Source organism: Crocodylus porosus, unplaced genomic scaffold (assembly GCF_001723895.1).
Source record: "Crocodylus porosus isolate Cpor-Errol unplaced genomic scaffold, CroPor_comp1, whole genome shotgun sequence".
Lineage (NCBI taxonomy): Eukaryota > Metazoa > Chordata > Crocodylia > Crocodylidae > Crocodylus > Crocodylus porosus.
This window is the reverse complement of record NW_017728931.1, coordinates 78,945,692-78,968,550: the sequence shown is the minus strand read 5'-3', so window position 1 is coordinate 78,968,550 and position 22,859 is coordinate 78,945,692. Positions and strand designations below refer to the sequence as shown.

General features: G+C 41.4%; 1 protein-coding gene across 2 annotated transcripts in view; it reads right to left on the bottom strand.

The window, feature by feature from the left end:
- The window catches only part of PTPRR (protein tyrosine phosphatase, receptor type R), a 211,627-nt gene that overhangs the window by 69,164 nt on the left and 119,604 nt on the right, over positions 1–22,859 (bottom strand). For both annotated transcript variants that reach the window (XM_019543212.1, XM_019543213.1), the window contains one exon: positions 16,265–16,521. In XM_019543212.1, the coding sequence (XP_019398757.1) occupies positions 16,265–16,521 (257 nt within the window). The remainder of the gene's footprint in view (positions 1–16,264; positions 16,522–22,859) is intronic.

Genomic DNA, 22,859 nt, shown 5'->3' with positions numbered 1-22,859 from the left:
TCTAGGTTGAAGATTCACTTAATTTGAGTCTACTTTTCCAAAGCACCTCTCATATAATCAATAGGAGTCCAATTATTTAAATTCTGTTTTCAGTTACCTGTATAAACACTCTGTCCATATGCATGGGTCCAAAGCACTGGCTACTGCACATTTATGTAGGTAGTACTTCATATTGGAGGTACTGAACTTAATGCACAATAGCAGCAGTGTATAAATACATGTGTAGACATGCCCAGTTTCTACAAGAAAATATATTTTAATTGTCATTCTGCTTGTTAAAAATAAGGTGTGTATCCTATTTCCAAAGTGTGTTATGTGAGAAAATACAGCATGCAACATTCACTCTGTGGCATTCAACAATTGCAGGAAGAGCTTAGGGGTTCTTAAAAGAGGTAGGAGATGCAACCTTCAGAAACAGGGACAGAAAACTCCAACCCCAGGGAGGTACAACCCGAGATGTTGGTGCCAGGAATGGGCTCACTCTTTCAATGGCAGTACAACTCTCAAAAAACCCTTCATTGACCATGTAACATTTGTGTGAGGAGGGTCCCTTGAGAACTTTCAAGGTTAATGTCAGTTTTCTGAAATAGAAATTAAATGAAAGGCTTTGAAACAGCCTCAAAATGAAACAAGGACACTCCAAGTTTTTTGAAACTTTGAAATGTTTCAAGTTTCAAAGCAGGGAAACAGAAAGTAAGGAAAGGGAGGGGGAAGAGGGGGAAAGGACTGATCTGATATTGACTGTGTGTAGCTGGCCAGTGACTCTCATCCTTCTCTGAGGTCCCCAGTGCTCTGGGGGAGAAACAGAAAAACAGCTGCGCCTTAACACACAATCACACATCATGAGTTTTGCTTATCAGTAGCTTGGGGTGCAGTTTCCCAGAAACCCCTACACTTGAAACTTGGTAGGCTTTGTGGCCTCAGCAGAGGTTGCCATCCCCGCAGTTTTCACCCCCCTGTGCCTTCACGCTTACAAGTGACATGAGTTTTGCTTCCATGATTTGAGGTGCAGTTTCCCAGAAACCCCTCCACCTATCTCCTTGAAACTTGGCAGGCTTCATGGCCTCAGAAGGGGCTACCAAATCTGCAAGTTTCATTCAAATCAGGCAAGAAATGACAAAGTTATAGGCAGTTTCATGCATCCCCATTATAGCTTATGGGTGAAACGTCAAAACAACGAAACAGTTATGACAAAGAAATGGAACAGTGGTTTCGAAACAAAACAAAACTCAAAATGAAACACTGTCCCGTCGAAACAGCAAAATGGAAGTCAAAATGAAACAGTGCCGTTTCATACAGCCTTACAGCGGATAGAATGCAAGTGAGCACCACAGTCAACTCTGACTGCTATGCAGTGGAATATAGAAAGTAAACCAAACAGACCATCTAAATACTGGCAAAGGTCCAGTAGGACCATACTGTGACCATTGTACATTTGGAACTGTTATGTCAGTGATTCCATCTGCAATGTAACTTCACAGCCAAATTTCTCTCCTGTACACAAATTTAGGGATTATGGATTATTCATAGAATCCTAATTAATAATTCCTCCAGGAAGCCAGAGAGAGGGCCTTGTCGCATGGGACATTTAGCACATTTTATTTAGATCCTAGTAGGCATTATCAAAAGCTAGAATGTGTTTTCAGCAATCACATGGTAATGCTTAGTACAGTCTCTGATGCTGGCAGTAGGTATGGGGAGCCGAGTCTTGGGGAAGGTTTTGCCCCTGCCACTGGATCCCACCAGTGACCTGGGATCAGAGCTGATTGGAGTGTGGTTGGATTGTCAGTCCAACCTTGGTGTGGTTCCAGGGTTGGACTGATAATCAGCTTACTGCTGTTCCTAGCCCCACACTGCCTTGGAGTCTTGAACTGGCCTTCTGAAGTGCTATCTTGCACTTGACTGGATCTGGTTCAATACTTTGGTGCCATGTGCGGGCTGGACTGCAATCAACTGATTTTTGGTCCCATCCCTGGGAACCCACCAGAGTCTCTAACTGGCTCCAGTGTAGCTCTTGGGCTAAGACCAAAAATCATCTGCTTATCAGTTCCAGCCCCTTCACTGGACCACACTGAAACCCACAAAAAACAGATTGTGGGTTCCAGCCCTTGGACCACAAGTGATCATATATCTCCATGGAGCAGTCCAATGTTAGCTCAACACATATTACTCAATACAGTCTGGAGATGCTCCTCACCAGAAAAGGTATAACTTTACTTTGATACAATCTGAGTGCACTTAGCATGTGTTAGCCTTCACAAACATGCAGATATTCACATTTTAAGTGCATTTAACAAGTGCTAAGTGTCTCATGTGACATGGCCCAGAGACTATGTAAGAGGCTAGGACCCTAAAAATATTTTAACACTAATATGCTTGCCCTCAGTTTGCTGTACTATACTTATTTTTTAACCAATCAGCTGGACAATTTACTAAGAATCGACCAAAACTGTCTGCCAGATGGTGGCCACTGATTAATTTGTCTTAACTTCAGCCAAAAAGGAACAAAAAGTGATGGGTGGAGCAGTAAAGACAAGCACAATCAACATCTGACCAAATAGGGTTTCCTGTCAGTTTGGGAACTAACTTGATTGGTACTGCAGTTTCCTGTGTACAAGCTAGCACCAGTAGCAACTAGAGTAACAAGAATAAATGCAAGATAAGACACCTGTGAATACAATAAAATTGTTATAAAATTCCTGGCTAAAAATCCTAAGGCAGCAAATAGAAATTCTTGTGTAGGCATTGCTGTCTTGGCTCTAGGCAAAACACTTCCTTTCTTTCTAAAGAACAAGAATGTGGAACTGCAGCCAATGGGGTTGTTGGGTGGGTCAATTTGCCTGGATTGCCCAGTCTCAGGTATAAATGTCAGCTTCTATGAAGGTTTTCAGATGTGGCAAAGGAAAGCTGGTGTTTGAAAGGGGCACAATCTACTCTAGCTGCATTTGGATTACCCTCAAAAGAGAGGTGCTGAAGATGCTATAAGTAACTTCATGAGGCTTGCAGGTAATGCATGTGGTCTAGAAACCTACTAGTTGGTCCTGCCTTGAGCAGGGAGGTGGACTAAATGACCTTTCAAGGTCTTTTCTACACCTATTTTCCTGTGATCCTGTTATCACACATGCAATAAAGAAGCCTCTCATCAATAAATCTTACAGGGATGAAGCCAACTATTCTATATTTACTCTAAAATATATAGAACTCAGCTTTTAATAGCTTATTTCAACCATTTGGAAGAGATATAATTATCAAATTACATAGGAGGAGTAAAAATATTTTATTGAAAGGCTGTTTTCTTTTCAACTTTTATAGGAGTTTTCTAGAACAAATGCTCCTGATGAAGGGAACTTTATGCTTGAGAGCTTTTCTAACTTTTCTCTCAACTCTATGGTTGGTCTAATAAAAGGTATCTTCAAAAAATCCTTTCCCCCTTATAACTAGCAAAACCCGTCATCTCTTAGTGTTAGGGAACATTCATACCTCCTTGAGAGAATGCAAATGCAACATACCACACACTGGTCTATGCCCAGGAAATCAACATCAGATTTTATTAGTAACCTGGGCAAGTCATGGATTATTCTCTGTGTCCCTCAATTTTTTACTGTAAATGGAGATAATACTGATCATATTTCTGATCAGAAGGATGATGTGAGGGTAAGCCACTGTCAAATACTCTGATAAAATTAAAGGGCATATGACTATCTAGACCAGTGGTTTTCAACCTTTTTTAGATTTGAGGCACCCATAGTTAGATTTGAGGCATCCCTTGGAAAAAGTCAGCTTTTAGTTTTGACTCTTTTTTGCCTACAGAAAAATATTAGCAATTTTTCTGTTGCAAAATGTCAGAAAGACCACAGCTATGGACTTCTATGTGAAATATCTGGGTTTAACTTGTGAAACATGTTTGTAAACCTAACAGTGATAACAGTAGGTGCATCCACATGAGATATTTATTGCGGAGTTGCTTACTTAGTTCCACAGTAAAAGCCTCAGCATTGACATGTACAGTGCTATTAGGACGGAGTAAACTAATTTAAATCCACTGTAAATAAATGCATTACATATAGTACTGGTAAAAACAAGTACTATCCTACATTGGAGTTTTTTACTCTGCAGCAATGTATGTGTAGACACTAATGGGGCTGGCTGGGGCATGAGGGTACTTCAGTGCAGGGGCTGCTTGCTGGCTACACTTGTATGCTCTCTCTCTTGGAAAGATTTCAAGCAGTGCAAACTTCCACCACTAGAAATGAACAGTTATTTTATACCTTAAGGCCTCATCCTGACATCTATGTAGGCAGACCCTATATGTTCTTGGAGCCCTTCGAAGCAGGGCTTTGTTACATGGTAATTTTGGGCAGCTCCTGGGACTCTTCTCACTTGGATTGTCCATATATTAACACCTAAAACTGGTTTTAAGTACTCAGTATACAGCTCAAAGTTATGCCACGCCAGAGCCACTCTAGGCTACACATTAGCGTAAACACCCCACCTGTCCCCATCCTGCACTGGTCCAGATCAGGCCCATTGCCCCCCCACTCATCTCATATCCCTAGTCATTCCCCCTTTGCCTTTTCCCTCCAGCAGCAGTTAACCTTCCCTGCTTGCTCCCCTGGGACACACAGCACAGGCAGTCACAAGTAAGTAATGCTCCAGGGAGCAGGAGGCAGGGGGCACCCCAAGGGGCAGGAGGGAGCCGTGGGGCTGGGGTCGTGAGAACAGGGAGAGCCCTGGGGGACAGAGAGACAGGATGTAGGGGGGGAAGCCCAGAATGGGGGACGGCTGGGATTCGTACCTTTTGGTCCTCCAGGCCTTTGGTGGCCTGAAGTGTGACTGCTCCAAACTCAAGCTAGCACTATCACCCATCAACAGTTGTGCAGCTTGCAGTGCAAGGTGTAACAAGGTGAAGCTTCCAGTGAAGCAACCTGCAACCAACTTCTTGCAGGAGTGATGCTGAAAGTGCTTAGTAGTCCAAATTTCAAACAAGAGAATCATGTCATATAAGTTGTAAATGCATAGGTGTTATCAAATCATGGGTCTATTCCATGAAGAAATAAAGGAATGTAGCCTTCTTAAAGAACATAAGAAGTGCCATACTGAGTCAGACCATCTGGAGGTCCATCTAATCCAGTATCCTGCCTCCAGCAGTGGCAGGACTGGATACTCTACAGGGAGAGCACTGAACTGGACATCTCCATAGGGATCTATCCCCTATTCTTGGAAAACCTTAAGTATGTGTGCTCTTAGTAAAAGATCTGTGTAAATGCTGATGCTTAGCAGTTCTATAATATTCCAGTCCCTGATACTCCTGTGAGGTCAGTATGTACGTGTCATGAGCCCTTTTTACAATTAAGAATATTTAGGTAGAAAGTTCATAGACTTGTCCAAAGCCACACTGTGATTGAGTGATGGCAGGTATGGTGTTGGAACTCCAGAATTCTTGGCTGTGATCTCCAACTTATTTTATAAGTCCCTGGCTGCTTTTCAAATGCCTTTCCACAGGATAAAGTATGCATATCTTTGCAAAAATGTTCACCCGCTATTACTTTTGGGTTGGCACATAGCTCTGCTTTGAACAATTACACTGACATTTTCCTGAAAACAATCTCTAGGAGTTAAATTAAGAATGCAAAAAGCATATTCAGCTCAACACAATAGGGTAAATTTATCCTCCAAGTCTGTGCAAAGCTAGCATATTTTGGCCAGGAAATTCAAGGCCCCTTCCTGTAAATATATTAAGTTCTCATGCTTAGGTCAGAAACTACAAAGATTGGCATGTTCACAATATTCTGACTGCAAGGTGCTGCCCTTTAAGAGTTATTTTACATGATCGATCAGAATACAATATTTCATATAAACACAGCAGATCAATAACATCATATTTATATTTACAGAGTCACACCCTATGATTTGTTTTCTTGAATGTAATGGAGGCTTGGTTGGAGAGTGATAGTTTGTAGTGTGACTTTTGTGATGTTGATGCAGCAAACGTGAATATCGGGGAGGAAGGGGTTACCTTCCTTTCAGTACATTAACTACTGGATCACAATACTTATCAGTTATTTGGTTTAGAGCAGGGATGCCAGACTTATTGCCCATGGGCCAGATCCAGCCTGCAGAGCTGTTCCATCCAGCTCGCAGGGCCTCCTGAAGTTGGGAAGCATGCTGAGGGAGCACCATGAATTACCACAGAATCTGAGCTCCATGGACTTGACCATCAGCAACAGGAAGGAGGGTTTGGCCTGTTTGAGACCACTTGGTTTGCTGTTACTTGGCCCCACTGTTAAAATTAACATAGGAACTGTCATATCACAGGACTGTCAAACGTATGGCCCACAGTGCAGATACGGCCTGTGGAGCCATGTCCTGTGCCCCACAGGGTTCCCAAAAGGGCCAGGGCAAGTTGGGGTGGGGCCTGCTGTTGACATACAGGTATGGAGCCCCATTGGTGATGTATGGTGGTAGCAGGGAGGGAGTAATGGTGGCATTAACTCTCTTGGTCACTGCTGCTGCTTGTCCCCACACTGCTGCTCACCTCACCACTGGTGCCATTCACCCTGTCGCTGCCATTCCCCCCCACTGCTACTGTGGCATCTGGACCCAGCCGATGAGGAGTTCTGCAGTCCAGATCTGGCCAGCAAGGAACCCAGTGTTCCAGATCTGGTCTAGGAGATGGGGTGAATTTGATACCCCTGCCATACAAAATCAAACCCAAGCTCCATATAGCTCCAGTACTTCCTTTGTGATAGTGACAGGTACCAAATGTTTCAGAGGAAGGATGCAAGTCACTCTGCAGTAGGTAGTTATGGAATAAGCTGCCCTCAGGGAAAGTTTTTTCCTAAGTTTACCAGCTGGAGTTTCTGCTCTAAGCGTAGTGGCTTATATTTCTCATATTATATATTTAACACCAACAACAGATTTCTTTGTGATATGACTGATCATTCCCTTATCAACATAGGTTGAATAATTTTTTTAATCTTGCTATGATCCTCTCTTCAACTTTTTCTCATGGCAGTGAATTTTAGAGGTTAACTATATATTTTATGAACAATTATTTTCTTTTTACCATGTTAAAATTTGCTCCTTTTCAATGTCATTGAAATATACTTTTATTATTATTCCCGTACTATAAGTAGGTAAACAGAAGAGTCCACTTTACTTCTTTTTATACTGCCTATTATTTTAACCACTTTTGAATAATGGAATGCCACTTTCCTATGATGTAAACTTTTAATACTCTCCCATCCTAGGCCTGTTGTTTTTTCTCAATAGTGATGACAGACTGAGATGTCATGTTGGCTTCCTTAAGGTGGCATTGCACACTTACTGGAGCTCTTCACAGTGATGTGCTATCGAGTAGTACTAAGGCAATAGGAAGGCTTCCCACTAGACTTTTCTCTCACAGTAACTTTGAGAAGCCTTTCTTTAATGTGGCATTTTTGTGCCCCGGCAGTGACTCCTCACAACATGTTCTTGTTTTGAATTTTTAATCTTCGCTTCTCATGCCAGTCAACCTTTCCCTGAATTTCACTGACTTTATTCTCCTTTGCTCTATACCTCACTTCGTGCATTTGCACCTGGACAAAACGAGTGAAATGAAATACTACCAGCCTGGAATGATAGTGCTCTACACCCACTTGGCATAGGTAAAAAGTTGCACAGACAGCTGGGTGATGGAGAAACAGGCTCATAACTTTTTCCAAAGCCAGACATCTTATTTAGAATGGACCAAGAAGGAAGAAGATCTTTGTACCAGGTTTAGAATATGAGTGTGTGCAGAGACTTTAAAAACAATTTTTTTCATATTATATACTCTGAAAGATATATGCTCATAATTACTATCTTTCCTAGTGTTCTTGTGTATACAACGTTAAATTGAAATTGCCTGGATTTATTCAGACTATCTCTATAATCGTCCTGTACTATTTAGTTTAGATGCCATTTAGAAAGGCAGATTATAGACACCTGAAATGAAAACAACAAAAGCTAGATAAGGGAGTAATTGCATTTGTAAAATCATATGCATGTTTTAGTGGTGGGGTAACTCTCCTACTCCCTCTGTGAGGAATCCTCAGAATATCTGTGTTTTAATTTGTTGATTACTTTATTACAGTTTTGCAGTAATCTTCAGGTCAGGCTACAATCTGAAACACCAAATCAAGGCACCCCAGATTCTGATTTGGGTAAAAGGGATATAAATGAACATTAATTCTGGACCATCTGAGATTAAGATTAGGTTTGACCCTTTTAGTGGAAGAAAGCCGAATCATAGGATTTTAAGTAGAAAATGAATGATTAGGCAGCATGCAATATTCACGGAAAATAAAGGATCATTTATATATTATGTTCAAGTGTCAGGCCTCTGGTACTGTGGCAGTGCCTCAGAGGAGACATACACTGAAAAGCAAAATTAGTTCTGCTTCCTGGGGCAATAATGAAACCAAGCGTGATACCAGTACAATAGATTTTTGTCACTTAGGCAATATAGTGAAGATGCCAGCAAATGGCAATTGTTAAGCTCCCTCTACTGAATGATTCACAACATGCCTGGTGGCTTCAAAAAAAGCCCTTCACCTTTCTTGCCCAATAATCATTACTTATCCAGAATAAACCGGGAATCAAGAAACACAGTTTAGGAGTACACAGTCTATACTCTCTATGCCATTCTTTAATTTGCATATCTAGCCATCAGCATCTACGGGTCAAATATTTACTATATAATAAGCAGAAAAAGGGATCTGCTTGTTAATCATAGAGAAGAAAAAAAATCACCTATTGGATCACAGTGCCTGTTATGCTAATGACTACACTGCCATGCTGTCTTATCTTCACTGAAATAAATATTAAAATGAAATACTTTAGTTCAAGGATCTCAAAGGTATGGCCTGTGGAGCCATACCATCTGGCCTGCAGGGCTCCTGGAGGGGCTAGGAATTCTGTCATAAAGCAAGCGATGGTGGGGCCAGGCACTGAATTTCAGGGCACAGAGCCCCCCTGGGAAACACATTTCAGTAGTGTCAGGGCAAGCAAAAGCCACATTAATCCCTGCAGCTCCATGATAGGAAACAGAAATTCAGGTTCACCACACTGCTGGAGGTTGTACAGATCTGTCCTGTGCCTTATTGAAGTCTAAATTCACATAAGAAGCCCTGCAGCCCAGATATGGTCTGGGGGCTGGGCAAATTTGATATCCTTGCTTTAGCCAGTATTTCACTGAATCAGGATTTAACAATCTACTTAAATGAATTATGGAGTTGCTCAAAGAGACCCACAGTCCAAAATGATGCAGTACAGGAATACAAAAGGCAGACAATTGAAAGTACTGTAGGAAGAGGCAACGTCCCACGTTTCTGAGGAAAAAAGCTCTCCTTATCCCTACACCAGAGAGTCCACCCTGGGAATCCTTTTAAGGATGCCATGGCACGCTGCACAATATCAGCCCTGTTAGGTGTGCAAACACAATCCATAAAATAAACCCAGAGATTTCAAATGGGAATCCAGAGTGTCGAAAACATTTTGACCTGTAGTGGGCTTTCTGAGTTCTTTGCAACAAAATAATTCCTCTATCATTTTTTCATACTTAAGAAGTGATTGAAGGCTCAGGGCAGGCACCTTCTGATGGGTGCCCTGAGTCTAACAAGAACATACTGAGTTTAAAAGATGAAGAACTATGAGTCTACCCAGCCTAAGCCCATTGCATTTTTTCCTCCTTCCTCTAGATGTCACTCTCTCATCAACCAACTGGTTGAATGTAACAATGTGGCACAAAGCATAAGGTACCATCAGTGTCACCTCAATGTTAATATTTATTTAAAAGGGAGGGATCGTGGTGCTTATCTTCAGTTGCCAAGCTTCTGTTCCTGTCTCCAGAGATCTCCCCCTTTAACTGCTCTATATGACTGAACCTATCTACCAGGTGCCCTTCCTGCTTAGGGAGCTATAGGCTTCCCTAGCAAGATGATACTAATTATTTATACTGTGGTCATACCTAAACAATGTAAAGAGGGATTAGGGCCCCTATAAGCTAGGCACTGAACAAACACATGCCACATACACTATTTCTGCTCCAGAGCTTTAAACACTAGGATATAAATATTATACAACCAATGAGTAAGGACATAGAGAGAGAAAACAAGATGATGGTAGAAAAAGACGTAAAGCCAAATTCAAGACATTCAGTGCTCTAAAAACACCCCACAAGGGTGTTACCATTATTTACTTGTTCCTGTACAATGTCTAGGAGTCCCATTGCAGACAAGGACATCATTGTGACAAGTATAAACACTGAACAAAACACTGCTTCTGCCCCAGAGATGTTAGAGTCTTAGAGGAGCTTACAAAACAGGAGACCAAAATAGAGACAAAAGTAGAAAGTTGCCACAAAGAAACAATGAGTTGGTCAGCACAATGGGTAAGCACTGAAGCCCATCACCAGCCTGGCAAGTTTTTTTTCTGTAGGTCTCAGAAATCATAGGCAGGGGACATGGTATCCCTCAACAGATCTGCACCAGAAATGGACTTCCCTGAGCCTGCTGAGGTGAAGCACAGTGAGTGTACACTACATCCCAAAAGGATGCAGTGCATCTGAAATTAATATTCTTAATATGGCACTGGAAGGATGCCTATAAGTCATTAAAGACATAGCTGCAATAATGGTGATTATGTTACATCCTTTTTAGGAGTAGTATGTGCAGAGTAGGCATGCTATGCAAAGTCCTTTGATGATCCAGATTTGTTCTGCTCTGTCCACATCTCCATGGCATAGCCCTGTCCCCAGGCTGTGATCTAAGCTGAGTGTCAAAAGTCTTCAGAGTTAAACTGAATAGGACAATATTTATTCTTCCTAGCTACTTTTTTAGCTTGTTTGCAGGCTGGTATCAGTTCACCCCTTGGATCATAACTTTAGCATCTGTGAAAGCTAGAAATGAGATAAAAATGGGAGCAAACATTCTGATCACATCTCAGCCTCCACTTAATAATGTCCAGGACAAGGCCCAGAGAGTATGTTTTAATGAGACGAGCACAGGTATAATTGCCTTAGCAATTAACTGGAAAGATACAAAGCTAAATGGGTTATTCCTTCCCTTTACACTACAGCACAGGTAGCTGACAGCATAGAAATGATTTAAGACCTGCCATCACACTCCTGCAGTCATAAGGAAGTGAAGAGCTTCCAATAATGAGCTTCCAAATGAAATTCCTTTGGAAGGTTTCCCCAAAAGGTCCAAATGTATAAGCCTTCCAGGCACAATGCCAAGCTCACCTGTTTCAGTAACTATTGGAACAGGAGCGAGTAGACAAAGGGTAGGATTTCTATCTGCTTTAGGTGATTGTAACTTTGTATTTCCGATCTCAGATCTGTTTGCATGAACAAAATGTGAACTAGGACCCATCTACTTTCTTCCTAGAGTCTTTACTTTTTATAGCCACTGGAATATTACTGAATATTGTAGTACAGACTTGCCCTTATCATCTTTTATGTGCAGAGGACTCAGAGTCCTATCTCTCTTAGTTCTCTCTATTTCTCAAAGTCATTGATAAAAATCACACTTACTGAAATCGCATTGTTCCAACTGAATCAAAATTGTTGCTAAACTAAACAAAATCCTGAAAGGGAATGTTATACTTGGTTTCCTCTTGCATTTCCATTGTGTCTGTTGTTACATTCCTCTGATGTTCAGGTGTAAGTTCATTTGCTCTGCTGTTTGCTATCTATGTTAGTTATTCAAGGGCTGATATTTTATGAAAGCAGGCTGCAACCATCTGGCAAAACTCATCTAGGTTTCTAGATCAGAGAGGCTATAATGACAGATGCACATGCTCTCCATTGGCCCGTTGGAGAACATGCACATCTGCCATTATCTTTAAGCAAGCATTTTTAAAGCAAGCATTTTGGCTCAGATCTTCAAAGATCTTCAAGAACAAAATACTTGTTGAAATCAATGGGAGTTAAGTGCCTAACTACTTTGAGAATCTGGGTGCCTGTATATATTTCATATTTACAAACTTATTTCTTCTGTCTACAAGAGTTATGGACTTTGCACTGTAACCCTATCACTGGGAAAGGCTGAGAAATAAAATATATTTAGTGACAGCAATGGGAATACTGATTATGCCTGGCAAAATGCTGGCATTTTCTACAACTGCTTTTCTTTTAAGTTTGGCCCAGTATTACAGTCTGCATTTTAAGGCAATCTTTGAGGGACAATTACTGTACTCATATTTAAGGCATCTGGCTGAGAGTGAGAAGCCCTGGGTTATGATTCCAGCTCCCAGGACTTCCTATAAACACTGACAGAGCTGACCTAGGTAGGCTGTAAATCTCCATTGCTACCACTGGAGATTTTATCAGTGTTTAGACAAACAGGAATATTCAGTAAATAAGCCTGTATGAAGACAGGAAAATGGACTAACATAGAGGTCAGGAACCTATGATCCACAGGCCTGTGGAGTCATTGGACCCTGTCCACAGAGCTGGGAAGGCTTTTGTGATGTTTTGGTGGCAGGAGGTTTTGCTTGCACTGTGGCTGGGTGGTAGGGGAAAAGCAGTGGTAGCAGCAGCAGTTTGAGTAGTTTGCCTCAAACCCAAGCTGGGTTGTTTCAGTCTGCCACTTGAAAACATTGCCAACTGCTGGGGTAAACAACCTTTTCTGGCAGAAGTGTAACAGGTCAGCTCCAGGCTCTGGGCAGCATCATCTGCTGCACTCAGTGCCAGTGGCAGCTATTTTTGTGCCCCCTTCCCATGAGATGATGACTAGGGCTACTGTACCAGTCACCCCACTTGAGTTATGTTATTATCTTGTGGTCTTTTCCAAATATGTTTTCTGTGACTTTCAGAATATTCTTGATTTCAAAACAGTGTGGAATGGCAAACATACAAATCCTGTGTACCTATGTTTTCTGTCTGTAAAATGGGCATAGCTGTACTTACTTCTCTTTGGAAAGTCCTTTGGAAAAAAGGGCTGGCAGTCAAGGATTGGTGCAGCCCAGTATATCAGCACTTAGGGACTTTTTTACATCTGAGGAATCCACAGGTAGTGAGGTGCAACTATTCTCTGTTCCCTTTGCATTGTCTGAGAGGCAGAGATATCAAAGGGAGTCAGAGAACTTACCTTTAAGATATGAACACAAGTAACCTCAAAGGCCCTGCTTGCACAGAAGTTAATGGTATTAATCCCAGAGTCATTCAAATTTTTTTCTCTGCTTCCTCTTAGAAGCAGTTGGCCATTTAAGTAATTAAAGACCCTTGCAGTAGTCAGTCCACTAGCTTGTTCCTCATTCTTTCCTTTTCCCTGCTTTTCCATAATTCAGTTTACCCATTGTAGGATCTGAGCTTACTCAGGATATTGCCCCTGAGTAAATTTGGTTTCCTTTTTTCTGTAATAGAATCATTGATTCCATTATATATGACCAGTGGGGTCTGTGAAAGCAGGGGCAGTATTTGCCATGGTGAGATGTTTTTGGGCCTTTGTACACACTACAAAATTGGCCTTTAAAGCAGCTTAAATGCCTTTCTGCACCGCTTTAATGGGACAATTGTTTACACTGACGGTGGCATAGCATATTTTAATGGTGCAGCTGTTTACACTGTTGGCGGCATATTGAATGACTTTGGGAGGCAGTAAAATAAAACATGTCCAAGGTATTTTAGTTTGCTACCTTATAGCCACAGAGGGAAGCACCAGGCCACCTGAAATTCAGGGGAGTGTGTAGGATCCCATACAGGCAGTCCAGGAGCAGCCCATGCAGGCAGGCTCCACTGAAGGAAAAAAAACAAGGCAAGCCTAATTTTTTTTTTCCTCCCTGGAGACTCCTTGCCTGACCTTCACGGGGGCCCGGTTCATCCCTCTGGGACTGTGAGAGGGGAACGGTGCTTCCCTCCATGGCTGCAGTGCCCCCTGGGACCGCCTGAGCCAAGTGCCTGTGAGCATGTGCTGCCCCTGGGGGCACTGCTGCAGAGGAAAGCACTGCACCCCCGCCCCCACACACATCAGGGACTGCTCAGCCTGCTGGCAGCTCATCTTTTCCCCCCACTGCTGGAGAGGCAGGTAAAGATCGGGCCTGACCCTTGTGTGCATGCTACGTTGGTTTACTTCATCGTTAATTGAAGCAGTGTTTTTAAAAACCCATTGCTTCAATTTAGGGAGAATTAAACTGAAGCAAACCCCCATGATGTGTAGCAGCAGCCTGTACGACTAATTCTTGGGCAAGTCATCTAAACAGCAATGGCTACCCCAATTTAAGCCACTCAACGTGAGCGCATCTACATGTATATTTAATTAATGCACATTCAATCTAGTACCTTTTGGTGCCTTTAGATTTACTGTAAGGCTGCTCTGACATGCCGTAATTACAGCGCGTTGGAGCACACTCAGTTAAGACTCAATTAATTGAGTCTTCTGGAGCATGGTAAGTACAGTGCTCTTGCTAGCCTTCAAATGTCTCATGTACTGGCATCCCCAAACTTCAAACTGGCAGTGGGGGTGCTTAAACTAAAGTATGTTGCACAAGCTTTAGTTCAAGCACCCCACCACCATTTTAGAGTGCAGGGAGGCTGATACACGAGACACTGCATGCTTTAATAGAGCAGCTCTAAGAACTGCTCTAATTAAAGGCTCCCCACCCCCCACAGAACACATGTAAAAGAGTTCTCCATTGTGAGGTACTAGCAAAATGTGCATTAGCTTTTATTTATGAGCATTAACCATTTTGAGGCACAGGGATGCTGATGCATGAAATGCTGTGGTGGTTTAATTAGATTGGCTCTCAGAGCCAATCCAATTAAAACGCTGCCCCGTCCCCACCTCCACAGCATGTGTGAAAGTGCCCTTAGTGAAGCTTTAATTCACATTAAAATAGGCTAATGTGCATGTCCCAGGGGGCTGATGAGAAAGGGACAGGATATCCCTCCCGTGGCATGAGTTGTGGTGGGGCTGCCTGCCGCAACACCAAGAAGAAAAGCCCTGATAACAGGGCAAATTCATCCTCAACAGATGCAGCTGAGCTGGATGAGCTGCAGAGGGGTAGAACACCAGTACGTTTTGTCAGCCACTTTTCTCTGGGGCTGGGGCTGGTGTGGAAAGATGATGTCATTGAAGAACGCTGCCCGGCTGGGATAAAAACTGGTGGCTGGGAAACAGCTGAGGGGACACAGCAGGGAAAAAGCTGTGAGACCTCTCTCAAGGCCAACAGAGGTCTCCCAACTGCTATAGGGAGAGGCCAGAGAGGGACCCAGCAGAGGGGTTCAGGCTACACTTAAAGGGGCCCGTCACCCAGAATGGTGAAGGTGCCAGATTGGAGGAATATGCCAAGGGATGGCAAAGTCTCCAGATGCAGGACATGTGCAGCAGTTTCTGTTATTTGTGCCTCTCATTTCATTTAAAGCCCCAGAGGCCAGCAGAAAGGCCACAGGATGTGTCGAGGGCTGAGTGGGCTCGGGTCACTTGGGGACCCTTGACACTAATAGGCTAAACCCATCACTGGGGTCACCTTACCACCCACATAAACCTGTACGGCAGAGTGGAGAACTGTAGCTAAATCACAGCCTACAAGCCATAGACCATAGCCCCATGAAGGAGGTGGCAAGCTGGGTTGATGCATCGGTGAAACACCAAGGGCCAGAGAGAGTGAGAGGGATTGGGACATGACATCCAAGCTGGGTTGGACTGTCCATTGTCCAGCTGCACCAACAGGCTGGTGCATGGCTAGGGTATAGGGGAGGTGGAGCCCCAGGAGTTCCCGCTAGTGACGACATCTAAATCCTGATATTTGAGAAGCAGACTATGAAAGTCCCTTTCACTATTACTGCTGATTTCTGTTCAGGCAAAGAGATTACTAAGCATCCCAAAATGTTCTCTGTTCCCTAAAACACACCTGGATCTTAGTCATGCTAGGCAGGTGCACTACTTTTCCTGTTCTTTGATTTCACTTAATGCAATAAAATAAACACACTGTATTTATTTTATCTTGGGAAAGAAATGTCTGGTCAAGAATTCTCGTACTAGATGAGGCAAAACCATGGAAAAGATTGAAATAGAAAAAATAAAGGAGAAGACCAATTTAAATATTTCAGTGGAAAATCTAGACTCAAGCGCTTACCCTCAAGTTCACTGTATAATAAAAACTACCTCTGCTTCTAGAGGATGAAATCTACTAATGCTAAAACATTTGGGAGCTAAAGGTTTTTGCTTCTTTGAAGGAAGAAGATACACATTAGTAATGATCTAAAATGGAAGAGTAAATAGTGTATGTGGCACCATCCTACCTTTCTTGAAGGCCAACAGGTTTCATTTTGAAAGGAGATGGACTGGCAGAAAAAGGAAGTCTGATCTCAGGTGCACATTGGCCTTGAGAGTCTACTATGACATTTACAACCTTAGGAGCCTGCTGAGGTTGGACCATACTGTTTGCTGTCTTAGACTGTGATGTCTGTAGGCGGAGAGGTGAAAGGTGGATCTCTTGTTTTTTCTCCTTCTCTTGTCTCAATGAAAACTGAATTTTCTCCTTTAATCTGTACAGAACCTACAGAACAGAGGAAAAATATTCTTTTATCATCTCAACCACTGTGTAAACAAGGTAATGAAAGTATTAAATATACCCTCAATCTTTATACAGAATATCAATGGTTTCTAGAAGAATTCCCCAATTTGCATAATGTATTTGCATAATGTATTCTTTCCAACAGTGGGATAAATATTTCCTATTACACACACCATGCTGTGTGTGGGGGTGGGAGGGTATTTAGCAGCTAATAATTTCTCATTGCTAGCTAATATTTGTTTTAATTCTAGCGGTTATCATTTCAGCTGTGTTATTAAAAAGATAAATAAAATGTAAGGGTAGATAATTGTCACAAAATCACTGTAAGAAAAGAAATACTGGTGAATTAAATAATTACAGAGAAGTTTCTCAAAATATAAAACACAAGAAAGACAATAATACAGAATAATATCCGATTCGTCTTACATCTCCAGACTCACTTGGCTCTAATTGTAATGTCCTAACTATTTTTAATAGTCTCAAAAAAGAAGAAAAAAAGCAAAAAAAATAAACAAATTAAATCTTTTTGCTTGCTATGGGGGCTGTTAGCAGGATATAATATTTCTAACAGGGTCACTTTCAGACTCAGTTTTGGTGTCATCAAACCAGGATTCCAGCCATTAGCATCCAAACTTGGATACTGGTTAGTTGTACAATATTTTGCTCTGTTGTATTGCTCCTAGAACCCACTGCAGTGACCTCAGTGGAATTCCATATCAAAGGCACTGTACATTGGCTTGGTAGAAGCTATAAAGGTAACAATGGCATCATTGGGTGTGTCCCCAAAAGCAGGAACATGCGTTTTCCTGGGGACAAATAGCAACAACACATACTTGTGTCGCTGCTACTTGTCCCTGGGAAATGCACCACCTGGGCTGGCACCAGCAGCCCTACCTTGGGTCCTGGCAGCCTCCTGAGGCTCTAGCAGCAGCAGTCTGGGCATGCAGAACTGGCTGGCAGTCACAGCATGGCCAGCCAGGCTCCAATATCAGGTGGCGCATACTGCTGCCACATGCGCCACTCCACTTTTTTCTGGCCTGTTTTTTTTTTTTGTTTTGATGTCAGGAAATCCTGGTGTCAAAATCCCCCACTGTGCAGCAAATTAGCAGCCCAGTGAATGCATGCATGTACAGTGTGCCCAGTTTGCAGTGTTGCAGATGGGTTTGTGGCACTGCAAACTGCATGTGCGGGCTTATTTAGCTGTGCCCATTTTCAAAGACACTACATCATGTCTAATTAGCAGCTAAAATGTTCCTTTTTTGGGAAGAAAAGAAAAACTCTTTTGAGCTCCAGTTGTGCCATACTGGATAGCATAGTAGATGATGGTAGTGGTCTTTTACCTTAACTATTAAACTTATAAAGAAAGAAGCACTTTTATGTCTCTGTAACAACCATGTTGTGATAAATCTGTGCTTCAAGTTGGATGAAAGCCACTGGTGGAGCTATTTCATGTTGCCTGCAGGTGCCATTTGCCTTGTGCCCTAAAAGATTCAAATGGAGACCTGGTTCTGAAAGCCCTGGATCAACAGATGCAAAAAAGTCATGCTCTAGCACAGCTTTGTTTTTATTCTCTCAAACTTGAGGAGCTCCAATTGCTTGGTAATATTCAGAAGGGATTCATAAACTCTTGGGAAATTCAGTGTGCCAACCTTGCAGCCCCAGAACTGGCACAAGAAGCAAAGGGGATTTCCCACTTTTTATACAGAAAATCAGAGCAGTTGGGGTCACAAACCAATGGGCCAAAGGGATAGAACAGGTAAAAGGTAAAGAAACATCAACACTGTGGTAACATACACTCAGCACCTTAATTTCCCCCCTCCAACCCCCACACCTCCAGAGATGTTCCCCTTAAAGCCATTAGTCCCTAGAGCTCTCAAACAGCAGCCTGCAGCTGCCCCCAAGTCTGAGTCCCATTCCCTCTGTCCACAGTCCTGGCTGACCGAGCTAGTGAGATCTCCAGCTCCGCTGTGTACTCCTCTGTGTAGGGCTCACCAGGTTCCACATGCACAGTGCTCTCTCTTCCCTTTACTCCAGCCTCAAGCTTTCTCTTCCTTTCTTCCCTTGTCTCCCCCTCCCCATCAGTCCCTAGGGGTACTTGGGAGTTGCAGTCCAAATTCACAGTCAGTCCAGCTCTGGAGACTGCCCACTGGTTCCTCCGGCTGTTACACACATGACAAGAGCAACATGCTGTGTTGCTGTGCTTCCGTCTTCCAAAAGTTCACAAACTTTTATTCTGCTACATCAGTGAAACCCCTTGAGTGCTGTCACCTAGCAGGAATCCATGTAAGGAGCTGTCACTACCTGACCCTATTTATGTGAATCATACCTTGTACTTTCATTTTTCATTGTAACATTCAGTATACCAGGGAACTGACAAAATCACCAGCAATACTTTCATTAAGCTGGACTGTTTAGTACATGGCAAGAGAACATTTTGAGCTAAGTAAGGGACCAGATGGCACGAGCAGGATTTCCTCCTTATTTGGTAGGAACAGAGCCTTAATTAGGAAACAAAACCCAATATTTATATAGGAAGTGTATTTGAAAAGTGTATTATTCTAAAACTCTTCCCACTAAATTACTTCTTATCCATAATTAGAAATGGACTAAATTAAAGAACCATGTTTGGCCTTCTTTCACATTTCAACTAATAGTGTTTGCTCAGATAGTGTGGACTGAGTAGGGCATGTCAGAAAGCATATTTAAAAGACATTCAAACTTTAAAATGTTTAGAAATTATATGGCCCTAGCACCAGTGGCTAAAAAATATATGCAAGTAATTATTTTAGCTAAAGGCGAATTTAAACATAATTGCTTGACACAGTTCGTGCCACAGTTTGTGCCTATGTGGACCACATTGAAGGACATAAGAGCTAGGAAAAAAATTATGCTAGATAGGCATCTCAGAACACTAGGATAAATGGTATGCACAAAGACAAAGGTGCAGAAGAACCAAAAAGATAGATTCACCCTAAAGTGGAAGATCTTTAATTTTTGCAGATATCAAGTCCATTGTGTACTCTCTCAACTTAACGGGAACAAAACCATTCTCTCTGTCCCCTGGTATATGTTACGCTTGAGCAGTTAATCAAGTCTTAAGTAGTAACCTGGCCACATGTTAATGCCATTAATGGCACAATACAACAAGGAAAACCCCAAAAGTTATTACACAAAATATGTGTAATTACTTTGTGGTCCATTCCAATTGTGCCTTATATTGCATGTGTGGCATGCATCCACTGATCAGGGCTCTCAGTCTAAGGGGTGCATAGGAGCCCTTGACTCTGAGGTGTTCCTGAGGCTGGGAACACTGATCAGCCTGTTGGTTGCTACTTGCCAGTGCAGGGGGAGCCCAGCATCATGATCCTAGGCTCTGCCTGCACTGGCTATATGGTGTGATTGGGATCTGATCCCTGGTTCCACAATCGTGCCTTCTGCCATGCACATGCAGCACGGCAGAAGGCCTGATTGTTGAGATCATAAATCAGATCCCCTTTAAAATTAACGTCTGCCAGGGGCTTCTGTCTCTTTGTTGGAAAGTGTGGATTTATAAGGCCTATGCTATTCTCACAGAATGTTGGCCTACTTGTAAACCTAGAGTGAAATAACTACCTTGGTTTTAACTCTCCCTTTTGCTATTTCAGTTCAACTTATTATATGGACATCCTTAATATGCATTAAAAATATTATTTTGATTATATTTATGTTAGTAAAAATCAACTGTCCCCCAAAAAACTTTAATTACTTGGAAATACCTGTAATAGGATTCCTAGAAAGAACACTTATTCCTGGATTTGTGACTTGTGAGGCCAGATTATTCATTATTTGTACAGATTCCTACCATTAAGTATTCATAAAAATTATGAAAAGCCTGAAAGTTTCACATACTTTAAATCCAATAGGGAAGGCATATGAAAGTTTATAGTGGTAAACTGAAATTTTGTTATCCACTGTTCTCTGTTTAAAGATTCAATTGACAAAAAATATATACTGCATGGTTTAAAATAAGTATATTATAAAAATATCAAGTGGCAAGTTCCAATTTAATTATAACTAGAATCAACCCCAAAACAGGCATTTTACCATTTTTTGACATGGAGGTCAGGTTTTTGGGAGAGGGGGTTGTAAAAAATATTATACTGCTTTTCAAAATTAATGCCTTGCTATTTCTTTCTGTCCAAAATAATAATAAAAAAGCCCATAGAGATCTTTTCTCTGGAATAATATTTTAAAATAGTTACACTTAATTAGTCAGTTGCTTAACTAATTACAATGATGTATGGAAGCTGCTAGCAGAAATTATTTTATGGTGAGAACCACTGATGGGGACAACAATGGAAGTGCCCTTTGGCTTCTACTAACAATAAATCTCTCCTCTAAGATAAGAGCTGGGAGATGTAAATATTCAGATACATAAGGTACTCTAGGAGTTAAAATGTACAGATCTGAATTTAGCCCATGTAGCTGATTGCAGTATATTGCAATTCAGTACATAATACATTTTATGCCATGTAGGTCAGTGTTTATTTTCTTATTACTGTTCACTACAGGCTGGGGAGGCATGGGTGCTAAGGTGCATGGGTAGCAGTACGAAAGTTGCAAGTTTGAGATCGTAGCAGAAGCACCCATAGTGTGGTCTGTCAGATTCCAATCTGCAAATTCTGCTAAACACCTAGTCCCAAAGATATGAAAAAGGGAGGACTGCTCATCACCATATTCCAGTAACATTAAATATTAAAAATGTAAAAGACTGTAAATGTGAAATATTCTATCAGTGTAGTATAATGCAGTTAAGTACTATTTGTAAAAGCTAATGAAAAGAAAAGCCTGTCTTGTTGTGTTGCTTCCATACGAATTCCATAGAACAAAGCATTAACATAGAAAGTTCAAATGCCTTCCACCAACTATTGTTTGGTACTACGCTAATCAGTTTCCACTTCTTATTTTAAAAAATGCTTTCAAGTAATCTAGATCCAAAATTACTCCTACAAGCTAATCTTAGTACAATAGCACGTTTGACACGTTCTAAGAATAGGCATCTAGAAATACATATGTACAAGAGTATAACTCCCAACCTGACCTCATTTTTATGTCCTCAGTAGTTACTGACACTGTTAGGTCATCACTGATGACCAGCTGTAATATTTTATTATCAGATGGGTATTGTGAGCTTTGGATTTTAAATATAAACTCTCCTGCTCCATAAATCTGATAGTGCCCACATCAATTTAAAGCATGATGATCACTCTTTATGTAAGATTTAAAGATACATAGTAGGTCTCTAACCTACTGAGTTTATGAAAGCATTCATTTTATACAGGTTAAATTCATGTTTACTCAGAAAAAATGCATTTGGAACTTGTAAAAAGAAGAGGCCTGTAGAAATGATGGCTAAGATGTTATGCACTCTGCTCCCACAAAAGTTTGTTTCCAGACTTACACTGCCATCTTTGATAATGCCATGTCTTTTTCATGAGATAATGGGAGAGGGTTGAATGGCAGAATCAGTGTTTGTAAATTGTAAAATATATATGACTTCTCAAACCTCAGAGAGGTTCTACCAAACTAAACAAGAACTTGTTGCCCCAAACCTACAATTTAAAAGCCAAATTACAAATCTTCAACTCAAATGTCATTTCTATCTATCTTAAAAAACAGGTGCAAAAGCTGGAAATAAATTAAAGCTTTGGACATTCACCAAAATGCCTTTGGAAACAAATTCTTAGAAAGTACCAGATATTAAAGAAGATGGAAATATTTGGGTGATGTATTCAGAAGGAAACTCCATGTCTGTGATAGCAGGAATGCAACTGGAACCTTGAGGAAGACGCAACTGGAAGAATCCCTTCCTTAAATATCACCCAGATTAAATATAGGGAACTTGAAAGAGGGACAGACAGAGACAGAAGTCTTGGTCATGCCCAAAGTTATATCAGATGGTAGGGGAAGAAGGAGTCAGCTTCAAAGACTGTAACAGATAGTCTTTAAAACATGAACTGAAAAAAAAGACTTGACAGTGTCCCTTAGGACATTCAATGTCAATTTGCAGGCAGTAGCTGTGTAAATGTGTTGAGTTTCATTTTTTTGAATGAAGTAGCAAGCGCTGACACTAGACATCTACTATCCACCAATGCATACAGTACTATATGACATGTAAAACTAAATGGCAAAAGACCAGTTAAATAACTGACAGACTTACCTCTACTCGAATCATTGAGGAGCAATATTTAATATTTTAATTTCACATTAATATAATTATTAAAATATACTATTACTATGCATAAAACATTTTATGTCAATGTATTGCTGCTTTATTACCT